At 35.3% G+C, this 23,088-nt stretch overlaps 2 protein-coding genes across 5 annotated transcripts; one reads left to right on the top strand and one right to left on the bottom strand.

The window, feature by feature from the left end:
- Positions 1-180: 180 nt before the first annotated feature.
- Positions 181-5,790, bottom strand: LOC112570207 (protein YIF1B-like). Of its 4 annotated transcripts, none has more exons than XM_025248527.1 (9): positions 5,518-5,790; positions 4,809-4,946; positions 4,325-4,464; positions 3,898-4,002; positions 3,576-3,654; positions 3,194-3,251; positions 2,744-2,899; positions 2,199-2,292; positions 181-1,895 (listed from the first exon to the last, which is right to left on the bottom strand). In XM_025248527.1, the coding sequence occupies exons 1-9, from the start codon at positions 5,549-5,551 to the stop codon at positions 1,734-1,736; spliced, it is 966 nt and encodes a 321-aa protein (XP_025104312.1). In that variant the 5' UTR covers positions 5,552-5,790; the 3' UTR covers positions 181-1,733. The 4 variants fall into 4 exon arrangements, with proteins under 4 accessions (XP_025104312.1, XP_025104313.1, XP_025104315.1 ...); XM_025248528.1 differs by having other exon boundaries at positions 5,524-5,788; XM_025248530.1 differs by having other exon boundaries at positions 5,504-5,522.
- A 222-nt stretch (positions 5,791-6,012) lies between these two features.
- On the top strand, positions 6,013-22,282 carry LOC112570205 (poly [ADP-ribose] polymerase 1-like). The gene is made up of 26 exons (XM_025248524.1): positions 6,013-6,252; positions 6,917-6,937; positions 7,504-7,630; positions 8,097-8,215; positions 8,585-8,724; positions 9,065-9,136; positions 9,718-9,802; positions 11,102-11,218; positions 11,344-11,426; positions 11,699-11,818; positions 11,976-12,077; positions 12,677-12,831; positions 14,030-14,178; positions 14,294-14,360; positions 15,798-15,875; positions 16,727-16,859; positions 16,984-17,182; positions 17,653-17,778; positions 18,341-18,424; positions 18,780-19,025; positions 19,328-19,426; positions 19,795-19,947; positions 20,276-20,403; positions 20,699-20,760; positions 21,151-21,268; positions 21,501-22,282. Exons 1-26 carry the CDS (start codon positions 6,133-6,135, stop codon positions 21,571-21,573), a joined length of 2,976 nt encoding a protein of 991 aa, XP_025104309.1. The 5' UTR covers positions 6,013-6,132; the 3' UTR covers positions 21,574-22,282.
- Positions 22,283-23,088: the final 806 nt, after the last annotated feature.

The following is a 23,088-nucleotide window of genomic DNA, read 5'->3' as shown; positions in this document are numbered from 1 at the left end:
CAAGAATGTGCAATAATAGTTTAATTCCCCCGAAGCCTATACTAATTTTTAAATGAAGGCGGTAGAACAGCATAAATGCTGGCATCTCTTCCTCCACAAAATAATTCTGTGTTCAAAGCAGAGATTAACCCAGTTGTCAAAGTGGCTAATATACTTGCAATCAAAAACTACTTTCCATGATGCTTTTTCTGACATAAATTTATTTTTTCACATTGTACTGATTTATGCGTATGTAGCATCTTATGTTTGCATGCAACCAGTTTTTGATCTACATCCAATCAGTGGGATTTTGATACTGGTGTATTCTACCTCTTTCAAATTCGTTAATCTACTCCTGCATGCATAGTCAGTGAGGACCAGTTAGATTATATGGCATCCTTCATAATTCACATGCATGTAAATTTTTTAGACTTTATTACAATCATGGTAATAATACATAATGTACATTTACTAGGATGAAACCTTATATATTATAGAGCTCAATAAAAAATTTTGAGTTGCTTTGCTGAAAAATAACCATAACGGCCAGCATGATGTTGACCTAAATACTATGCACATGCTGAAATTTTCTTAGTGGCATAACCCTGCCTTATATTCATTACTGCCAACATAACCACTACTAGCTTAATCTCTGTGATGTGTAATCACATGCTTGTCAGTGGAAATGCATACCCTGACTACCATTAGCTACAATCACCTGCAATGATTCAGCATGTTATCTTGAAAGATCTTTCCCCACCTTCATATATATGAGCCTTTTGCCATTAAATTAGTACGAGATTACAGACATTAATCAGACGCCAGAAATTGCATAGTACTTTGTACTGCATGAAATAAGAATGCTGTTATGCAAAACAAAAGTAAAAAAAAAAACACTTCTCTATGTCCTCATTGCTCTAAGATAATTTGGCATGAAAACTATCTCAAAGCTGAAAAAGAGCATACATATAAACAATGCTGAAATATGAAGCAATTAAAAAGCACATAAGAATTATGACTCTACAGAACATACCAAAAACATTTACTATAATAATGCTATAAAATGGCAAAAAATCTAGATTTGGAAGGACCAAAGTCAGTTGAATAAAATCAGTAATTTTACTGGCTGTGGATACAGACTGCATGATGTGACCTTGGGTCACTGCATGTTGATGCAACAGTGATCAATAGTGCACATTAAATTCTTTGGATGCAAATGTGTTAGATCTAACATCAAATGCAAACAGTTCCTTGCTGAAAATGTAATTTATTAACTTCTTATCAATCAGCTTTTAAAACCTAGATACATGTATTTATGACCGTATCAATCTTGAACAACGAGCACTGTGTGCATAAATTTTGACTGCAATGTATTGTAGTACTTTCTTCTCTCCAGTTATATTTTAATATCTGTATGCATTCATGTTCCGTTTTTTTCTCATCCTCACCCTCTAAGCCACAATGTCGGTAAAAAAATCCCCTTTGAGTTGGCAAGTAAAACGGCTATATATTTATGACCTACCTGATACTTATTAAGCGTAACATGATATCTTGTGAACTTGTAGACTGGTCTATACGGATATTTAATTATAGGCAATCAAAAATAGTGAATTTGATGTGTCAAATTATCTGAATGCCCAGTCCAACATTGAATTCACTGTACTTATAAGCATCATTCAAACACTGTTTTTTAACCCATGGCATGCAAGCTGTGCACATCAAGCACAGAGATGGGAAATAGGCCTGCAAAAAGGCTACAGTTTCTTTCCAAACATAATATGAGAAGTTAGCCACCACATAAGAACTGGCTGCAAAAGAGAGACAGACAAGATGAGGTAAAGACTGCGTTTGGTGCCATGTGCATATCCATCAGATGCTGCAGCATATGGCAGAACTTGCTGTCGCAATGTGCGAACCTGAGTCCAAGAAAATTTGTGTATTAAAAAAAGGGTTAGCAGCAACAGATTAAACAAAAACTTGGTTTGGCAAACATATACTGGACAAACTGAAAATAGGTAAAGTATTATTCTCTTTTAAGAAATCCAAGCAGACAATTTTAATTTCATGTCCTACTCAAATTAGTTGCTAACATCTATATAATGTTTAAGTCTGGATATGACTCAATTTTGTAAAATCCTGTGATTTATCAATGCATATACTTTTTTAATTTATATCATATTCTCATGGGGTATAAGGTCGAAATCATTAATGATACTTACCAAAAAGAATGTCAGAGATGCTCCAAACCACAATAATGCTACATAATAGCCAGTCCCATGGAAAGCAAGTCCACACAACAAACTGAAAATCATACTGAAGACAAGAGAAAAAGATTATTTGATGATAAGACACTCAGATGATCAATACTCTTATAATGTTAAAATATGTAACATGCAGTTGTGTGTGTATAGGTGATGAGGTTGTATGGACAGCTTACAAAGAAATGGTCACATTGCTTATTGCAAGAATACTTGTCTCATTAGGGTCATTATGGAAATACTTGTAGTTCAATTAGAAAGTTTATTTTCCACATCATCCAATCTCATTATGCTCAGAAATGACTAAATTTATATGAAAGAAACATTCTCCAGTCAATTTTTAATCAACCCTAACAACAGGACTGAAATCCACATAGTCAAACTAAAATTATGTCATTTTAACAATGGGAAAAAGACCACATGATAATTTAGGAAAAAAGTGAGAAGAATGTAAAGGAAGAATTATGAAGATCAACAATGCATGCTATCTCTAAAGACTATCTCACCCAACAAACTTGTATCCTGCATAGGCAATGATATCTGTATACTTGAGTTCTGTGTTGAGGTTTAACAAATAAAGACTGAGCATTGTAGCCAAAAGCTCGATGACTACCCACACTAAAGCTGTGCTTGCTTGAATCCCTAGTTGTTCTGGAGTAAACCTGTAAACAACAATGGTCAATATTTCTCTTTAGCTAGTTCATCTCTAGTTCTGATAATTTATCGAACTAAGAGAAAGAGAAAAAAAAAAAAAAAGAAAACTAAAATGCATAAGCATTTCTATCTCTTTTCCAATACCTGTAATAATACAACTTTATTTATCCACAAGAGCAATTCAGGATAGTGGTCGTGGGCATCTAAAGGCAATTTTATGAAATAAAAAAGGACCTACAAATGCATATGCAGCTTATTTGAATGTATCACAGAATTCAAGTAAGCATGCACACAACACTTGCCTTTCTTGGGTACCCATTACTACACCTGCCACTAGGATATAGGTGACAAACGCCATGACTGAAACAGACACATACACAACAACAGTATACAGTGTGAGTGCCAAAAATTTAATAAGACAACAACATTGTGGAAAAACATTTGCCCATCAAAACAGCTGCAGATCCTAACAGGATACAAAATATGTTATATTGTTAGTAATAAGCAAAATCACTGCTTTTAAATAATTAGTGCTTGAACATACGAACACTCTTTTAACCCCTGGGCAAAAGTGCAATTTTTCTAGGACCAGAATCCAAAAACCTTTAGTGCTGATGGTATCATCAATGTGATCAGACATGAATGCTATATACTGGATTGATATACTAGTCATTTGTAACTCACCAGGTATATATAGGTCTGGAGCATTTATTTCATATCTAGGGGCCACAGGTTCTTCTTGATTATAATGAATTGACCAATCCTGGAAAAATAAGTTTTCAGTCAGGGGCTTAACAACAATTGAATTAGTCAATTTTTTTCAAGTTCTATTTGCTATAGCACTAGAAAGGTGCTGCAAAGCAATTTGTTCCACAAACATTAGCCAGGGTAAGAAACAAAAAACTGCATCAATGACTTCTGCACAATCTTGGGCTATCTTGTGAAAGTGAAGAACTTTGTTTCTACTGTCTGCTGAGCAGAAATAAAAGTACCATGAAATACTTACAGCATGTGTGTAGGGGAAAAATAAAAGTCCAAGTTTCTTTCCCACATAAGCTGTATCCACTGCGAAATAATACTTAAGTTTTGATGTGGCTACATATTTTTCTATCTGCAAAGTAAAAAACAAATATTTATAAACAACGAAGCTTTAAAGCAACATATTATTTATAAATACTGCCCTTAAATTTCTATCCATTGATAGCAATTAAGGACTTCTTGCTATTTTGTCACTTTTATTATTCTGAGCACCTTTTCAAAAAGGAATCTTGCTCTATCATTCTTTCATGAGTAGTCTTAACAGTGGTACAGTGAGTCAGTCTGTAAACACAAAATAATCATGCATACCTATCTTTCAATTTCCCTTGCATTTAATCAATAATACCATCACTCATCTGTTTAAAAAGAAAAACAGTGACAGGGAGACCACTCACATTTTTGTGCACATATTCTCTACCCTGATCTGCAAGTGAGGTACCATACTGCATGGCCATTGAGGCCATTGGATCATTGAAAAATTGTTGCCCCATGAACTGTTGTTGTGAAGGATAGGCTGTAGTTTCAAAACCTGGGCCTATAAAAAAAATTTTTTTTTTTTAACAAATATACACCATACACATTTTCATAAACTCTGGACAAATTATTTCAAGTATTGTGACTGTAAGTAAAGATTAATTTCATGATCATCTGCACAAAGGTTGTTTAAAAAAAGTTAACCTGCTAGTAACGATTGATTTCATGGTCATCTGCACAAAGATTGTTAAAAGAAAAAAAAGAAGAAAATTTTAAGACCCCTTTAAATACACACAATGATGGGTCACATAAATGTCAGGGCTAGTTCTTTATACACCTGTTTATGTGTATGGGTAAGCACTAGCCTAAAAACTGAGGAATATATACACATATGTGTGCATTTACCATACTGAGCACCACCATAATTCATGTTATATGGTGGGGCTGTTGGCTGCGGGGGCATAGTGCTTGTATCTTCAAACAGCTGCGGCCGTGATCCCTGCCCACCAGCTTTCCCACCTCTACCGCGACGTTTCTGACCCGCTGGAACGAGACAACATCGATCACTATGCAATCTTCAGATGCCGTCATCAAAGAAGCAAAAAGAATTTCAAATAAACAGCTAATTCTATTGACGCTCAAATGTACTTAAATAAATATATTTTATCCTTTAAAAAGAAGTCATGTATCGTATTTGAAGACTGTTAAATTTTACGCACAATCGTTACTCTAAAAAGCCGAAAGTTAATTCTCTTCTGTAATAGTCATAGACTAGATTAGTCATACACAAATATTAAAAATTTTAATTATTGTAATTTCGCATGTCATAATATATTTATAGAGATAATATTAGAATAACGTGCAGTATAACAACATTAACATTTTGAAGAACGTACTAACAGATTTTAACATTTTTGGATTGTTTATGTCTTAACTGTCAAAGAAGAAAGCAGTATTGCGGCCGCGAGATACGGCAACGATTGCCACGTTTCTACAACAGTGAGAGAAGCAAGCAGTGTTGGTTCCATCGCGTGACATGACTGAAATCACAGCAAACAAAAACGAAAGCATCGTTAGCACGTCACAACAGCCACGTTTACCTGGCTGTACATACACTTACGCTGCCGAAATCCTGACGGCGCATCCATTATTGTGATTTGATCAGACGACTAGTAGCATTCGACCACAGGAATAACAATTTCCGGTAGTCTCGGCATTTAGTCTCGACTACTAGTTCCGAAATGTAAAATCGAAAGTTGCCAATGAGAGCTCATGTTATATTAAAATATTCTGTGATTATACAAGCTAAGAGTTGTTCGATCCAATAGAACTACTGACTGTTGCACCAAAGCCACCAGATACTTTAGCTATGATCCCATCTTTGAATACCCAAGGAACCACATGCATTAACTTCAGTCCTACATCTACTGTACGGAACGATGTGGAGTACAGATTTTCAAGTTAAAATAATGTTTATGAGTATCAATGATGAATATTTTGATTTCTGTAAAATTAATTAAAGTCATTTAAGTATTTTGACCAGCGTGGTAGAGATTAATCGAAAGGCGAGTCTTTTCAGCTTGTTCTTTGAATTAGAAGCGTTATCGTAAGGGGCAGAACTCTGGTATCAAACAGAGAGCGTTTCGTGTGCAAAGGGCGCTAAGAGGCCGCCTTTCGGTAATCACATTGAAAACACAATCTTCGCGGATCGAAATTCGCTGCAGCAAAAATGTCTGATCACACAGACTTGCCGTTCAAAGCCGAGTATGCAAAAAGTGGCCGATCATCCTGCAAGCAGTGTAAATCATCCATCGACCAAGACTCACTGAGATTGGCATTAATGGTGCAGGTAATTATTTTGATTTTTGTCTTTATGCCCACACATCAGTCCTACGTGTGTGTGTGTGAATGAGAAAATGTGTGTGAATGCCTAGTCAGTAGACATATATCACATTTTCTAAAATCTTCACATTTTTTAACATTTTACGCTTATGAAAAAATGCGTGGCCGTGAGCCATACGCTCTGCCATTCCGATTGCTCTTCTATTGAGCATTATGTATCTGTATATGCACTACATTACTTCTAACATGGTCTGTTTTTTCACTTAATAACAGTAGCAACTGACCTACGAATATCACAGTCAGGTGTAACACTTGAGTTGGTCTTTTAGGATTGCTTGTGTGCACCCCGCCACCTGTTCTCTGTGCCACACATCAGAGAGAAGAAATTTAACCCCACCGTTTGGAATTCTGTGCTCGTGCTGTGAAGCATTCAAGTCTTTCCTCAAAATATATTTTATGATCAAAATTAATACTTTACTCACACCTTAATTCTTCGTTCTCATCCATGCATTTCTTTCTTGTTTGTCATGGTATCATTCATTTGCAGACGCTCGTGGTTCGGTCATGGTTGTCTTTCAGTTTGTAGTCTTTTGTATAGCACATTGAACTCACCTCCACTTGAGGAAATGCACTCTTAAAAATAAGATTATTATTTTTCTTCTCTTTTTCAGTCACCACACTTTGATGGAAAGGTGAGATTTTTTTCAAAACTATCATGTCAGTTTAGATAATGTTTTCTGAGTAATAGTTTTTAAGATTTTTTATTTATAGTCTTCAGATAATTTAAACATATCTAAAACCCAGTGCCATCTTATCATTAGCATGTAATATGAATATATTACCGATTAGAAAATTTTCTTTGAAAAATAGAAGTGAATTGATCGAAATTTATAATTACTTTTGACATTGCTGTAGTGTATGATGGCTACAGCCATGGATGCAATAGTCTTGAAAATGGACTTATACTAGCAGTGTTATAAATCTTGTATCTTATGAATTAAACACATTTTTTTTTCTTCTAGGATCATTGGAGGATGATTTTGCAGGATGGTCTTTGAAAATTATCTTAATACCTGAAAGATTGTCATTCATTTACTTCCTTTGTTTTACTTCACTTTATGAAACAATAAAATCATGTTTATAATGGCATATAATACAACTCAGTAGGAATATTTTGGAATTAGACTATACCAATATTTATCAGTTTAATAACCCTAACAACTTCCTGACATTAACATCATGAAAACATCATTTACAGATTCCAAACTGGTATCATTTTTCCTGCTTCTGGAAGCGTGGACGACCTAAGAACACAGATGAAATTCATGGCTATCACTCACTGCGATGGGAAGACCAAGAAAAAATTAAAGAAAAGATTGGTGCTGGTAGTGTAGACACATTTTTTTTTTTTTGTCATTTGTGAACACAGCTATGCTGTTTCTTTGGTAAAAAAAAAATTCCCCAAGTTGCTTGTTACTAGTTTTGTAGCTCTGATTAGGTGATTTATGATTGTGTCACCTCCCATACTTTGCATTGGTGTCTGCATTGCTGTGAGCTTTTTAGTCTAGGATTTAAATCTGCTTGGTCATTTCCCCCATTGAGTGCATTTTCAGGGATATAATTACTAATGCTGTTTATAGATTATTTACTTCATTTGCTATCCAAAATTTAAACACAGAAAAACAGGCAAGAGGAGCTATGATGAGCAGCACATGAGAAGGTGCATGAAGAATGTAAATCAGACATACCACATAGCAATGACTGTACCATGGTATTTTTGTTTCTCATTGTGTTTGTGCAGTGGATGGCTATGGTATTTGCTTTCACAACCTTGATGTTTGCTTTGAACAGGTGGGTCAGTAGCTAGATCATCTGGTGCTGGAGAAGGAAACAAACTTGCAGACTACACAGTCGAATATGCCAAATCAAACCGCAGCACCTGCCGTGGATGTGATGAAAAAATTGCTAAGGTATGTGAACATCTTAGCAAACTTTCCTTTGCTTTGTATGACTCTGATGCATTGATGTTCATGCATATATATATATACATGTGTACATTGATAAAGATGTGCACCGCCAATGAACCCCTTACCCCTTATCAGCTGTTTAAAGAGAATAAATTGTTTTCTGCAATACTTCTTGAATTATTCATAAATAAAGATGCACTGAGTTAATTTATTAGTTTAGTTTAGTTTATTTCTTGTAGCTCCTTTAAGGAGCATAGCGCCGCAACAACACCTCACCAACAGACCCGGTTTTGGGCAGCCCCTTTGTTAATTTATTAAGTGAACATTATAATTATATAATACAATTAACTTCTTTGATGCTATTTATTTTAGGATGAAATTCGGGTGTCCAAGAAAGACTATGACGCGGAAAGGTCTAAGATATATGGACCACAAGATTTATGGCACCATGTAGATTGCTTTGTCAAGAAGCGTGAAGAGCTTGGCTTTACTACGGACATGAATCCAGACAAGTATGCCTAGAAAGAAGTATTCTTCTTCTTCTTGTTCCTATTTCCCCCCGGTAGAGCATAGGGCCGCAAGAAAGAAGCATATAATGATGAAATTTTGGGGCATTGGTGTAGATTATAAAGAACACTCTTAAAGACAGCATTTCAAACATACTTTTATATGTTGCTGATTGTAATGCAGTGATTGTTGTATGGTGTTAAATTTGAGACTTTATTTACTGCAGTTCATTCCGCATCAACAAAAATTTTTTTCCTAGAGCTTTTACTGAATTTTAAATAGCACTTAATTGGTCTTAATGTGTCATTATATGTGATTAAAGTTTTTTTGTGTGTGTGTGTTCAGAATTGTAGGTTTTGCCAAGCTAAAGGCAGAAGACAAAGATATGCTGACTGAAAAACTTGGAAAGGGTGAAGCGTGAGTTTTTGTTTGCATTTTATTGCACTTGCTGAGTGAGCTCTGCGTAAGGTTGTTCAGTTACAGTCTGGCTAGTTAAGTAACAATTTATTCATGGTAGATTTGGGATTTCAGCTGCAAGATTAAGTATGATGTATAAAATCCAAATTTTAGTTTTAGTTTAGAAGCTGCTGCTTATGTATTTCTTCTTTGATTGTACCTGCGGATATGACCATAGGAGATAAAAGGTTATGCTAGCTCTTTAACCATTGAAAAGTTATCTCCCTGACGGTAAGCTAGCATGTGCCTAGTGCGAAGTGCACTCCAGTAGTCAGGTGAGCAACTGCCCTGTACACACAGTAAAAGGCCAAATTCAAGGCTAATACACCAATTTTTTTCTCAACCAACACTTAGACAACTTTTCAGTAGTTAGAGTTAGTGTTACCTTTTATCTCCTATGTTTTCATGTCATCTGAAAAGTCAAAAAAAAAAGAGAATTTACCCTCAAAATTCATTTTAAAACATTTATTTAATGTTAGAGCCTCGTTCTCAACTAAGTTGTCCTCATGTTTATTCTTTACAATGCACACTTCCTGCAATAGTAAGAAAAGAAAAGGAGGAGAAGCTAAAGGTGCTGGAGGAAAGAAAGCAAAGAAAGAAGAAACAGAAGAAGAGAAACAGTTAAAGGCAAGGACTAATCAATTTAGATCCAATTAAAAGCATTGAAACCTCTGATATTACCTCAATTTATCAGAAGATATATAGGCTTTGTTGTTTGTAGTTTGAGACAACATCAAAGTATTGGGAGGGAAAAGGCATAGCATAGGAATGTGGATTTCTCAGTGTTTTTCCATGAAGCAAAATCCTGTGAATAAAACTTTAGTAATCAAGATGGCATTTGTCACTGTTTCAACATACTTTACCTGAGAGTGGTCTAACATGCTTGAAGGAGCCCACTATCGGCATTTTCATTTTCTTGGATTTGTTGTGCTTGTGCCTACTATACCGATCTGCACTTTTTTCTGACTTCATTGGCATTGTGTTTGACTGGTTACCTGCTTGTGGCTTTTCATTTGTTCCTTTGCCAGCATCAACTCTCTTATTGCCCTTAATCTTCTCTGGCCATCAGTTTCTTCCTTTTCAAAAGTTGTCCCTGAGGAAGACTTTATATCGTTTTATCATTGTATTGCAATTTCTATTTTGTTATATCTTGGTTATATCTCCACATTTTGATATTCTCTTGATGATTTAAGCTGTTAATGTGTTTGATTATTGGTCTATTCTGCTCCAGTCCAATGACTGTAGGACTGTCTTTTTGACATCTTAATCTATAAATGTCATCCGGCAAAAGAACGACCTAGTATTCCTATTAACTTTACAGAACCACAGGACTTTTGCCTGTCTTGTGTTTTGGTATTTGTAATGTGCGGAGAGCTTGGCTTTGGCTGGGATACTTCACTATAAAAGCTCGCATTACTATTATTATTTTTAATTGTAAAGCACTTTGAAGTGCTACAGATATTCTATATATAAGTCATATTTTAGTAAATCCTTTATCGTCTTTTCTTTGCAAATCTGCCACCAGAGTGGGTCTTTTTGCTAAACCTATGCTGATCTGCTTTGTATTTAAGAGTGCACAGACTTTGGTTTTGGTCTTCTTTTGCTCCTTCCTTATCATTTTTTGTGATTATTTTAACAAATAAGCTAGTCATGAAAAATTATTTCTTCCACCATTTTGTTATAAGGACAGATTTGCACCTTCTTCTCCAATCATAATCCTGCATACATTATGTTCTTAAGTTGTTCTTTCACTTTCATTGGCCTAGTTATTTTACTTTTTCCCTCCAGCCTTTTTTTCCACAGATATGCCTTCTTTCTTATTGTAATGCATTTGGTGCTTTCATAGTGACTGACATGCTGTTGTTTTTGTTGGTAGTACTTAAACTGTGGGTGCAGGAAGTGTTATTCTGCTTTGCTTATCAACAGGAGCAAAATCAGCTTATTTGGAGCTTCAGGGACAACTGCACAAAATTTGTATCTAACGAAGCAATTCGAGTTATGCTGCAGCTGAATAACCAGAAAATACCACCTGGAGAAAGCAAGGTGAGAGATTAACCCCATTTTAAAAGATTATGGTATTCTTGTAATTTTGAACCCCAAACTGCAAAACTTAAAATTTACATGTGTATGAAAAACTGTAGTTTAATTTTCTCTGATTCAAATTGCAGCTTTTGGATGCAATTGCTGACTGTCTAGCATTTGGTGCATTGGGCAAGTGTCCTGAGTGCGAAGAAGGCCAGCTTGTGTATACGTAAGTAATTTAATCATTAATCTCTGATTTTTGCTTCTAGCCAATGCTTAATTTTTGTGTTTATAGTTTAAATTTATTTTTATAATGCTTAATTTTTATCTTTATAAATTTTGTAATTTTTATGAATTGATAGTTTTGCAGTATTTTCTTTTTGATTGGCATCTTTGAATACAGCTTGTATTTGAAATGATTTTAGCAATTTTGTATGTTGGGTATGAAATGTTTACTGTGGTCATTTATTTTAGTTAATTTTGTATGTGTGTGTCTTTCAGGCCTGAGGGATACAAATGTACTGGAAATGTTACAGAATGGACAAAGTGCATGTTCCTCACAAAGGCACCAAAACGTAAAGCTTTCAAAGTGCCCAAAGAATTCCATGATGTAGAGTTTCTGTAAGTTCATTTTTGTGGGTTGTTTTTTTAATATATTTGTAAAAATTATTTAGCAAGGGAAAAGGCAAGCTCCACTGTGTGTGGTGAGTGCACGTCTTCAAAAGAGGCAAAAATGAAAGCCATAGTAAAGCAATATTTTTGTTCTCATAATCAACAGGAAGAAATACAAGTATGTAAAACGAGAGCGTGTTTTCCCAGCAGTGACAATATCTGCCACAGTTGGACCAGTGAGTTCTTCAGTTGATGCTGTTGATGGAGAGTATGTATTTTGCTTTATAATTTTATCAAAATAAGAGTAAAGATAATTTTATGCAGAAAAGTGCAGGGTAGTGGTTATCATTGGTTTTGTGCTTGAAGTTTGAAAGGTGTTTCTGTTTCTAGTAAGTCACATTTCTAGTTTTTATTTTGCAGTATAATAGACAAATCTAAAGGCAAATGATTGCTTTTCTTAAGTACATCAGAGACAGGACTGCATACTGACATTACTCATATTTTTTTTATTAAAGTAAAATAGATATTTTCAATTACTTCTCAGAATTATTCACATAGATTTTTTCCTTAAGAAATTTACTTGAAAAGTTTAAGATTGTATTTTTTTTAAACAAAATACAGAATTTATATCATGCAAGAAGACATTCTGGTGTGTGATCATAACATAATCTGTCTTTTTAGTTTGTGCTTCTGAAGTATTAGGGAAGAGTAAAGGTGATCAAAGAGTGTTTTATGGAGAAGAAAAAGTCGAGAGAGATTTATATGCACTTTTGTAGACCATACAGTAGAACTGGAACAAAATAAAGATAGGTAAAGTCTGTTGGAAGCAGAGGTAATCAAAGTAAAGCACTGATTGAATGTGGACAGGGTGAGTACAGGGCGACCGCTTGAAGACCTGAAGTTCATTATTATAGGCAAGACCTCAAAAAGCAAGACACAGCTTACAAAGGATATCCAGGGACTTGGGGGCATGGTGGTTACCAAAGCTGATGGTAAAGTGGCTGCAGCAATTAGCACCAAAGGTAATGCATGTACTGTAATGTTCCTTCCTTTGAAAAAAAAAGTAATGTGGCTTTTTTGAAGAAAGTAATGCATTTGTGAAAAATAGGCACTTGGAATACTAAGAGATTTTACTGGCTTAACCCTTTGACTGCAAGACGCTAATGAGGAACTTGCGCATGCCTGTGCTAGGGAATTTTGAGAATTTTTTTTTGGTCATTATTTTAAAAAAAATCTGGAGGTCTGTAGATGCATACAAAGCATATAAAGCCCATACAATTCATAGACAGAAGTGATTTTTCTAATGTGAGGCCAATAAAAACCCAAAATTAAGATTCTTTAGATTTTTCTTTTTTTTTTTTTAATAGAAAAACTAAATGCTCAAACAATGTCACACACAGTCAAGTACTCAAAGTACTTCTTGACTTCAAAACTCAGTAACTTTTGTGGATTTTATTCAGAAAGTGAAAAACACAACCTTGATAAATCTCAGGGTTTACTGTTAGTTAAAAACCTCAACTCATTTCTCACAAAAATGTTCCCGTCTTCACTAACATGTGTTACCTGCCATGAGAAACCTGTGGTAGGTTTATCTCAACAGTTCATGAAGTTCATTCACACAAGTCACAAGCACTGTCATTTCAAAAACAAACTCAACATTCATACAGAAAAGATTGTAATCCACATTCTGCTGCTCTGAATGCCCTTGCCGGGCCTGTGCATTGTACCATGCTTTGAAGTATTTTATTTCCAGTAGGCACGCTTGCTGTGATAAATTCCAAAGCAGGGTACCATACACAACCCCAGCTTGGAAGGACATTTAGAGTAGAAGAACTTAGAGATCCAACCCTGACCTTATTGCTGCATCGCGCGGATGTTTTCATTCCCAGTTTTTTTTTTATCAGGCACATTTGAGAAGTGTTTTTGAGTCAACCAAGCAATGTCTTATGCTATGCCCACTTCCGCCATCTGCTGCTCGACCCTCTTTGCAAAAACCCCAGCTTGAATCATTTCAATGTGAAAAATTATAAAACAGACTACATTTTTAGGCAGCATCATTAGAAAATACTTTGTTCTATAACTTTGCCAAATGCAGAAAATGTTAGCTATTCAGATGATATAGCTAAGCTTTTTCTTAGATTAAAACACATTGAAGACTGGAATTTTTTTCTCATGGATTCCTGTGTGAGATGGTTTTATTGGTGTAATCATATTTGTCAGGTGAGGTTGACAAACTTGGAAAGGCCATGCAGGAAGTAAAGAAGGCAGATGTTCAAGTTGTGACTGATGAATTCTTGGAAAAGGTCCAAGGGGGAGGAAATGTCATTGATCACATTCGCTCTTTGAACATAGCTCCGTGGGGAAGTGATGTAAGTAACATAAACAGGGTTTAAAAATGCATGGATATGTCAAACAGATTATTAACAGTAACTGTTAGGTGCTTCTTTATTATTGCATCCATTCTAATGGTATTTTATTTTTCAGCCTGAAAAACGCATTGGAAAAAGACCTATGAAGAGTGCTCCTAAGAGTAGTATGTCCAAGAAAGAGGGTGAGTACCAGTTAGTGCAGATCAACACAAATGAACAGTCAGCAATACCCAAAACACATTCATACCTGCCACATCAGACAGACTCCCATACTATCACAGTTCAGACATGCATATGACCACAGACCACAGACCAGGTTGTCATAAGTTACAATTTGTTGGTTTTGCATGCAGCCATACGGAATCGGCAGCCCAACAAAAAGCTGATGGAATTCTTTCATCACACAGAACTGCAGACACTTTTGAAAATGTTTGCAGTCTGAAGGTCACTCTGGGCTGTTCCAGTAACTTTTGATCAGAAATATGCAATGCAATTCAAGTCATTCTTGTCCTTAACTGGTAAATTGTTGTAATAACAAAGAAACAAGAAGGCAAACATTATTCTCTGTGATACCTTTAAAATAGCTGACTACGATTTTTGTACAAAATGTGGTGGTCATGGCTTTTCATTGAAATTTTATAGTCTTTGTTCTGACACCTTGTCAGTCAGTCAGCCTTGATTGGAACTTGTTGGTTAGAACACATGGAAAGATGTGCCAGTTGACGCTCCCACCTGTCTTGGCTGACAGTGAGCAGACCCTGTAAAGGATGATCAATCCACTCCTTTGTGTTTGTGAGCCAGTACTTTTTGGGGGCACTGCAGCATTGACCACCCTTCAAAGTAACTTGAAGTACAGTCTTAGGCAAAGTGTCATGCCAAACCAGACCAGCTTGATTATTTCAAGTAGGAGTTCCTGGTGCCCAATGAGTATAGCAACCACATCTTGTGCAAGTTAATGGTTTTATGTTCTCTGTACGACATCCAAAGCATTCTCATCAGGCACTTGTTCTTGAGTTACTGGATTCTCATCGCTGTATCAGCAAGTAAAGTTCACATTTCACATCCAGAAAGCAAGATCAAAGCTAAGAGGGACTTGTACATAGTAAACCTGATGTTATGGCTGCACCAGATCCAGCCTAGCCATTGCCACTGCTGCTGTTGCGATCATTTTGTGGAGCTGCTGTCTTTGGAGAGGGTGGCTCCCAAGTACTATTATCTGTCCAAGTATTCATCTCTTTGAGATTTACTCTGTTCGTGTAGATATCTACATTACCGTTGCTAATGATAATGACTTTTCTCTTGTCAGTGCTGGTCTCTATTCCATACGTGTTTGAAATGCCTGTCAGTCTCATGGTAAGGTCTTGCAGTTCTTTGTTAGTACCTGCCATCAAATCAATGTCATCTATGAAATGTAGATTGCAAATTGGCCTTCTACCATTGGAAATGGAAGTATGATAGTTAAGACAATAATTTCAAGGCAGAAGTAGAATAAAGATTTGCTTAAATTTTATTGATAACTTTGTGTTAAATTACTTCCTTTTAAGAAAATTTCAGAAAACAGTATATTTTTTATTTGGGTAAAAGTTTAAAAATGTTTCTTTTAAACTGGAAAACCACAGAGGAGAAATACACTAAGAGTGTTCCTGCCACAATGAAGATGACAGTGAAAGGTGGAGCAGCAATCGATCCTGACTCAGGTAATACATTAGGTGCACCCAACCATTTCCAGGAATGTTTACAGTTATTATTAAAAAGTATTACCTAACGTACAAACCATGCATATATGGCATAATGGATTTTGCAGAATAAAAAAGAATTGGTAATTAATCTCAAGCTTTATTACTATGCATGAAGAGCTCACTTGTGATCAGCATCAGTCTATTAAGGTCTGTACTAAAAATCTTGGTTTTAAACTTTCTATTAGTGTCATTTGACATGTTTCTAACATCTGTTGATATGCTTATAATTCATTCTATATGCTCCTGTTTGACTGTTTTGTTTCCCCACAGGTAATGAGATTTATATGTTGGCTATTGTCAGAATGGAAAAAAAAAGTTAATACAGTTTTACCCTTACATCCACTCCCTGGAAATCTTTTCCTCTTGCAACATTATAGTTAATGTTAATTTAGGTTTTTAAGATTGCAATTAAAATATATATCTTTTGTAAAAATTATTCCTTGTTTTAAATTCTGATACTTTATTACTTATTCCTTTGTTGACTGACTTAGTCAGATTTTTGCTCTGTCTGATTTTCTTCATTTCTGGAATTTGTTTTTTACAACCCTATTAGCATGAGCAGAACTGCTAAGAAATTTATTCTGTTGCTTAGCATGTTTATACTCAGTGTATTACAAGTCAGTATATGGCCCTTTTTGACATATATGCCCCAAATATTTTGTTCAGTTTGAGTCATTTACATATTTAATGTGTTGCCCCCCAAACCACTTCTTTAAAACCTTCCATTTGCAAACTTTTGAAAGCATCGATGATCTGTAGTAAGTTAGGCTTGAAGATATATACATATTTGTTTATATGTTATATAACAGGTCTAGCAGATATAGCCCATGTCATACAAAACAAAGGAGATTTATATACAGCTGTGCTGGGGCTTGTAGACATCACTCGTGGAACAAACTCATTTTATAAATTACAGGCATTAGAAAGTGATAAGGCATCCAGGTGAGATGAAATTTTTTTTCGGTTATGTACCAAAGTGCTTTGTCTTTGAGAAATTAAAAAAAAAAATTATACAAACCATTTCTAGTAATGTGCCTTTCATCTATTATTTGATATGGGTTCGCAGCTGGTGGCTCTTCCGCTCCTGGGGACGAGTTGGAACAACCATTGGAGGCAATAAAGTGGAGCGATGTGGTTCTCAGGCCATGGCCATTGAAAAGTTTAAAGAACTCTATCTAGAAAAAACAGGCAACCATTGGGAAGACCGTGACAACTTCCAGAAGCAGCCCAATAAGTTTTTCCCCTTGGAAATTGATTATGGACAAGTAAGCATTCATATTTATCTGCACTGTGTAAGATGTCAGGTAATGTCTTGAGATTTTTTCCCCTAGAAGAATTATATATCATATTTATAGATTTTCTTTTTTGCACAATTGATATTTGATTATCTCATTGTTTAATTTTAAAGTCATTCCATTTGCAGGTGAAAGTCATTATTAACATTTACTGTGGAAAGTACATAAATATTTATTTCTCTTTTGATACTTGTATATGTTTTGAGTAGACCAAGGTCTGTACACATGAAAGGTTGAAAAAGGAATAGAAACGAGTGCTCATTTTGTGATGGAAATAATATAAACACCAGAGAGTTGAGAGGTTTGACACAGTTTACAGTACATCAAAGTAATTGTTAGTCTTTTATTGAATGATATTGACATGAAATGACCTTTAATGAAAATACAGGGGGTTATTTCTTGGAAGTGGGAGCAACTTTATTTTTGTTTATTATCTACAGGAGGAAGAGAGCATTCAAAAACTGTCCATGGAAGGCTCAAAGTCTGTCCTGCCACCATCGGTTCAAGATCTTATTTGTATGATTTTTGATGTTGACAGAATGAAGAAAGCCATGATGGAGTTTGAGGTGAAGTTAATCGTGTTTTAGATTCAGTGCTAGCAGGAAGGGTAAGGGTATGCAAAGAGTAGCACCATGGAAACATGCACTCTGTGTCTTGGCTGAGTGAACTGATGTATTTAACATTCAAATTATCAGTCACCTTTATTACAGATCATATATTTTCTTGGACTACCAATCTGTCGAAAGTACATTAAAATATGAAACATTTTTAAAGAGTAACATTATGCTAATATTGTAAGCTTCAATTTTTTAGCCATTTTAGTTTTAATAGAATTTTAAAAAACCTTTACATTTATTTTTTTATTTCATTTTGAGTTGAATTACTTGAAAATTTAAGACCACATATATACTTCATTATATTTTTTATTCTACAAATTTTATAGGTTCAGATATTTTTGTTTCCTTTCTTTTTTGTCGCTTGATATTATTATATTCTTATAGTACAAATTGTCATTTTTATTTTCCTGTTGACTCATCAAAGCATCAGGCAGATCTTGGTCACTGCAGACTGACATGAATACTGAATGTTTAAAAATCGTATCAAGAAATATTTGGGTTTTTTTTTCAGATTGACATGAAAAAGATGCCACTAGGCAAACTCTCAAAAAGACAAATTGAGTCTGCCTACAAAATTCTCACAGAGCTACAGCAGGTAAAAATGTTTTTCCTGCAGATGTTGAAATTGATGACTGATTTCAAGAGTGGTCATGCCATCTTTCCATATCGCTGTACCCATTAAAGAGAGAAGATGAAAGGCCCTTGGGGTATACTATTACAGACTTAAGTTTTAACTGGTGTACTGGGGTTAAAATGCTTCTTTTAGCTGTCAAAGTCAACACAGCCATTGTTCACTGACCATTGATGCAGTCTTGGTCACTATTACACTGTTAAATCCTAGGGTTCTCTGGGTTTAGCACAGAGAGACTTGTCTTTTTGTTATATTGCACTTTGACTTTATAATAATAATAAAAAGGAGAGTGATAAACCTTACAAACGTTTCAATCTAGCTTGTGGAGAACAAGGGATCACAGACTCAGTTTGTGGACGCCACCAATCGTTTCTACACACTTATTCCTCATGACTTTGGTATGGGCAAAATTAAACTGCTGGATACAGCAGAGGCCATAAAAACCAAGACTGAGATGCTGGACAATCTGTTGGAGATTGAAGTGGCATACAACTTGCTCAAGGGTGCGGATGGAGGAGAAGATCCCATTGATGCTCACTACAAGAAACTCAAGTGTGCTATGGAGGTAAGAACTTTGGAGGGCATGAATATTTGATATCTCTCACTTATTTCTTTAACTGTGAAGTCTATGTTTGCTACATAACTAAATTTGGGAAACATTTATTTGACTAGATTTCTTGCATAAGGCATTTAAAATTTTCATTTTATTTTTGTTGTTGGTCATCTGTTGCATATGAATTATGTGCTCATATAGAATATGAGTAAATGAGTGAGTGAATATGTGTGTGTGTGGTGTTAAATATGTAAGTTATGGGTGTTTTATGATGTACTAGTTCACATCTGCTTTATTATTATTTTTCTTTTCAGCCTTTAGACAAGGAAAGCGAGTTGTTCAATCGACTGGTTACATATGTAAAGAACACACATGCTGCTACACATACACAATACAGCTTGGAAGTTCTGGATGTAAGTGAATATCACATATATCAGCAACATCCTAACCTCAGTAACAGCTTTACAGACTCAGTGATTGCCAATGTTTCAAATTACTTTGAAATGCAACTTTTAATACATTGTGTCTCTCTTTGTGTCTCTCAAAGTGATCAGCTTTGTCCCCAAATGGCCGCTAGTAGCAAATAATGTGACTATCATCACACTGTTCACATAGGTGATTTTGCTAAAAATAAGTAGCTTAAGAGAAGATATCAGTCTCTGACTGTTTATTGTCATTTAACAAAACGTTTCTTGCTATAAAATAGTTCTTTTCCCGAAATATGAGGCTTTGTGAATTTGTTGAGATTATTCAAGACTTAATGCAACTTTCTGACTGACAGATCTTCCAGGTAGCACGAGAAGGTGAAAGGGAACAGTTCCAGCCTTTTGAATCTCTGCATAATCGCCAGCTGCTTTGGCATGGTTCTCGCACCACAAATTTTGCTGGCATCCTCTCCCAAGGACTTCGTATTGCTCCACCAGAAGCACCTGTGGTATGAATGCACTGAGTTTTAATGTGTAACATGATAGTAAAGGACTTTCATACAAATAATTATCTGTGAGCTATGTTTATGTGTTTTACCTGTAAGTATGGAAAGTAGGGCATAGATTTTTTTTTATCTGAAACATTTATTTTGATCTATATTGTTTAGAACCCATTTTGTACCAAGTTATTTTTTTTGCTGTTTCATGGAAGATGAATTTTATGGGGATTTGGGAGAGGGGTGGGGGCAGTGTATGCATCTGTTTGCGTATTATCTGAGTGCTGGAAGCAAAAAAAGAATTTAACAAGAATCTGCCAATGCATTTATCTTTTTTCAGACTGGTTACATGTTCGGGAAAGGAATTTACTTTGCAGACATGGTGTCAAAGTCAGCAAACTACTGTGGTACATCTAAAACAAATCCAATTGGACTTCTTTTGCTGTGTGAAGTGGCTCTTGGCAACATGTCAGTTTGACTTTTTGTATTTTAGATAGTTTTAAATCAGATACATACATCTTTCAAACATAAAAATTAAGTTGCTTAAACATGAAAAATGAATGTAGTAATGTGAACGCTTTTGTGACTTAATAACTTTCGCTTGGTATGCTTCTAAATTTTTTAATGTTTTTTAACCCATTTTAAACAAATAAAGTGTGATGTCTCTTCACATATCAATTTAATTGATGCTTTTTAAGATTAGTTAAGATAAGACAAATGAAATGGAAATTTAAAATCTTGTTTTTAATGAAAATTATTGCAGGCATGAACTAACTACAGCAAACTTTGTTACAAAATTACCCAAAGGCAAACATAGTACAAAAGGTTAGTACTTTTTTTCTCCCTTTTAGTTTGGTATCTTGTGTCATCGCAATTCTCTAGGTCAACAGCAAGACCAGCAATGCTGTGTAGTTTTTTTTTTTACAAGAATTAAAAAAAATGAAATTCAGTTGTTGTACTCTATTCTTAAGGAAATATAATTTGGGGAAGTATTTTGGATCATGAATGCTGTCATATCATTTCTCAATTTTTGGCATGAATTTGTGCCTTGTAATATCAAAATAGCAAAACATAGAAAAATAGAAGGTAGATCAGCTTTTTCTTATCATCTTGAGGATGCAATAGTTGCTTCTCTTTGTCCTGAATCACATTAGCATGGTGGCATGTTAAAACTAGGTTTTACAGCATGTTGGTTGGTTTGCTTGACATCTACAGGTGTAGGGATGACAAAGCCTGATCCAGCCTTGTCATACACTACAGATGATGGAGTGATAATTCCACTGGGACCAGGCATTAAGGGTGATATTGCCCATTCCAGCTTGTTGTACAATGAGTATCCTTTGTGTTTTTGTGTCAGTGTGCGTGTGTATATATATATATACAGTAAATATATGGGCATGTGTGGTCTTGTATGTGTACTGGTGATGTGTGTGAGCAGCATATGAGGATGGCAAAGAGAGAGTGAAGTCTATGTAAGTAGCTAGTGATTAATTACTTTTACTTCTTTTTAGTGAAGTGAAGGAGTTTGCATGATTGTTGTATTTTTTTTCCTTATGAACGTCCAGATACATTGTATACGATGTGGCACAGGTCAACATCAAATACATGCTTAAAACCAAGTTCAACTACAAGTGGTAATGAACAGATTACCCTACGGACATTTGTGAATCCATTTTCTTCCCTCCCTCATACACAATTTTAGTGTTTTCTCACTTCACTCAACATGTCAGTGACAGTTGTGCATTGGTTTTGTGATTTATGTTGTAGCTGTTTGTTCTTTGCAGATTATTAAATAGTAATTAGTTCAGTACATTTGAAATTTTTAAATGTTCTATTGGGTTATTTTATAGTAAGTCTTGGGAGTTTTCGGTGGGGTGAAGATCACAAAGCTTGACCCAGTTTATGTGTCATCTTAATCATTTTATGTTAGAAAAAGCTTCACCTTTCTGCAGTAAGTGTGAAAAAACGAACTGTGTGAAGACGTCACTCATTTGCATTGTGTAAAAGAAATTTATATCAGTTTTTGATATCCATTTTTATAACTAAAACATTTGCATTTGTGGCTGTCCCTTCATTGTCAGTTTTAATTAAAAAAATATTTTGAAGAACAAATGTCGTCTATTAGATGTATAAAAGAAATGCTATCACATTTAGAGATTTTTTTTTATGTACGCATGAATGATTCCATCATATTTCTTTGGGAAGCGGCTGGGCATCAAGAGAGAGCAAGAATTTCAGGGTTGCACCCATCATCACAACTAATTCTTTTGACTGTATATGTGTTTGCAGAGATCGGAAGCAATTACAATAATTTTTAGTCAGAAATAAAACTTTTCTTGAATTTTTACATTACATGCTTTGTCTAAGATATGGAATGTGTTTTTTACTGCTTATTTATAGCTACCCAATCACATGCATTGAGCCGACGCTGGAAGATTATCATATTGTGCTCCATTAATTTAAAAGTCCAGTGAAAGTTATGTTGAACGTCAGTTGTTTGGTTCAAAAATAGACATCCAGTAAGGGAAGTAGCATTGTTGTAAGGAACATTTGCCTCTGGTTGTTTCCCTATAACCTGGAACATCACCGACAGTCCTGGTTGCAAGTTCCACTTTTTTGAGGTGATACAATGGTACTCGCTACAATTGATACCTCAAATTAGCACTTTTGTTACTAAACACCCAACAGCATTGTTGCTATATGTGGATGCTAACTAACGATCACATAACCATCGAAAAACAGCTTGGAAGTGAAGACCAGAATTAAAAATGTACCGTTCCTGTTTCACAACATGCTTACTTCCTCCGTCCGCAGTGTTTGGACGACACAGTGCAGATCAATGGTTCTTCCTAACCAGGCAAATGCCATCTTCTTTACATGACTGTTATATGAAAATGTTGTCAAACCTGGTCTGATGTTTGTCCAAATTAGTCCGATTAAGAAAGTCGAATCGTTGGCCATCACTGAATTCTGTTGACCAGGAGACATGAGCTCGGCACAGCGTCGATTTAATTCCTCCTTCAAAGACGATCGAGCTGTTTTCAGTCGTGATAAATGTTTGCCTAGACATAAAATTCGGATAATTGCTGTGTCTTCGTGTGAATGTTGAATGCTCCAACCCCGACATGACAAAACTCAATCCCTTTGGGTATG

The sequence above is a fragment of the Pomacea canaliculata genome, linkage group LG8 (assembly GCF_003073045.1).
Source record: "Pomacea canaliculata isolate SZHN2017 linkage group LG8, ASM307304v1, whole genome shotgun sequence".
Lineage (NCBI taxonomy): Eukaryota > Metazoa > Mollusca > Gastropoda > Architaenioglossa > Ampullariidae > Pomacea > Pomacea canaliculata.
This window is presented reverse-complemented; position numbering and strand designations above follow the sequence as displayed.

What these genes read in the sequence shown, in the direction of transcription:
- LOC112570205 (XM_025248524.1), top strand. Translation starts at nt 6,133, where the DNA reads ATGTCTGATCACACAGACTTGCCGTTCAAAGCCGAGTATGCAAAAAGT. An exon ending in ACGGACATGAATCCAGACAA is followed by an intron (nt 8,725 to 9,064) that starts GTATGCCTAGAA and finishes GTGTGTGTTCAG; the next exon opens with AATTGTAGGTTTTGCCAAGC. An exon ending in AGGCAAACATAGTACAAAAG is followed by an intron (nt 20,761 to 21,150) that starts GTTAGTACTTTT and finishes TGACATCTACAG; the next exon opens with GTGTAGGGATGACAAAGCCT.
- LOC112570207 (XM_025248526.1), bottom strand. Translation starts at nt 5,474, where the DNA reads ATGCTTTCGTTTTTGTTTGCTGTGATTTCAGTCATGTCACGCGATGGA. An exon ending in GAGAATATGTGCACAAAAAT is followed by an intron (nt 4,003 to 4,324) that starts GTGAGTGGTCTC and finishes TTTACTTTGCAG; the next exon opens with ATAGAAAAATATGTAGCCAC. An exon ending in CATCTCTGACATTCTTTTTG is followed by an intron (nt 1,896 to 2,198) that starts GTAAGTATCATT and finishes TCTTGGACTCAG; the next exon opens with GTTCGCACATTGCGACAGCA.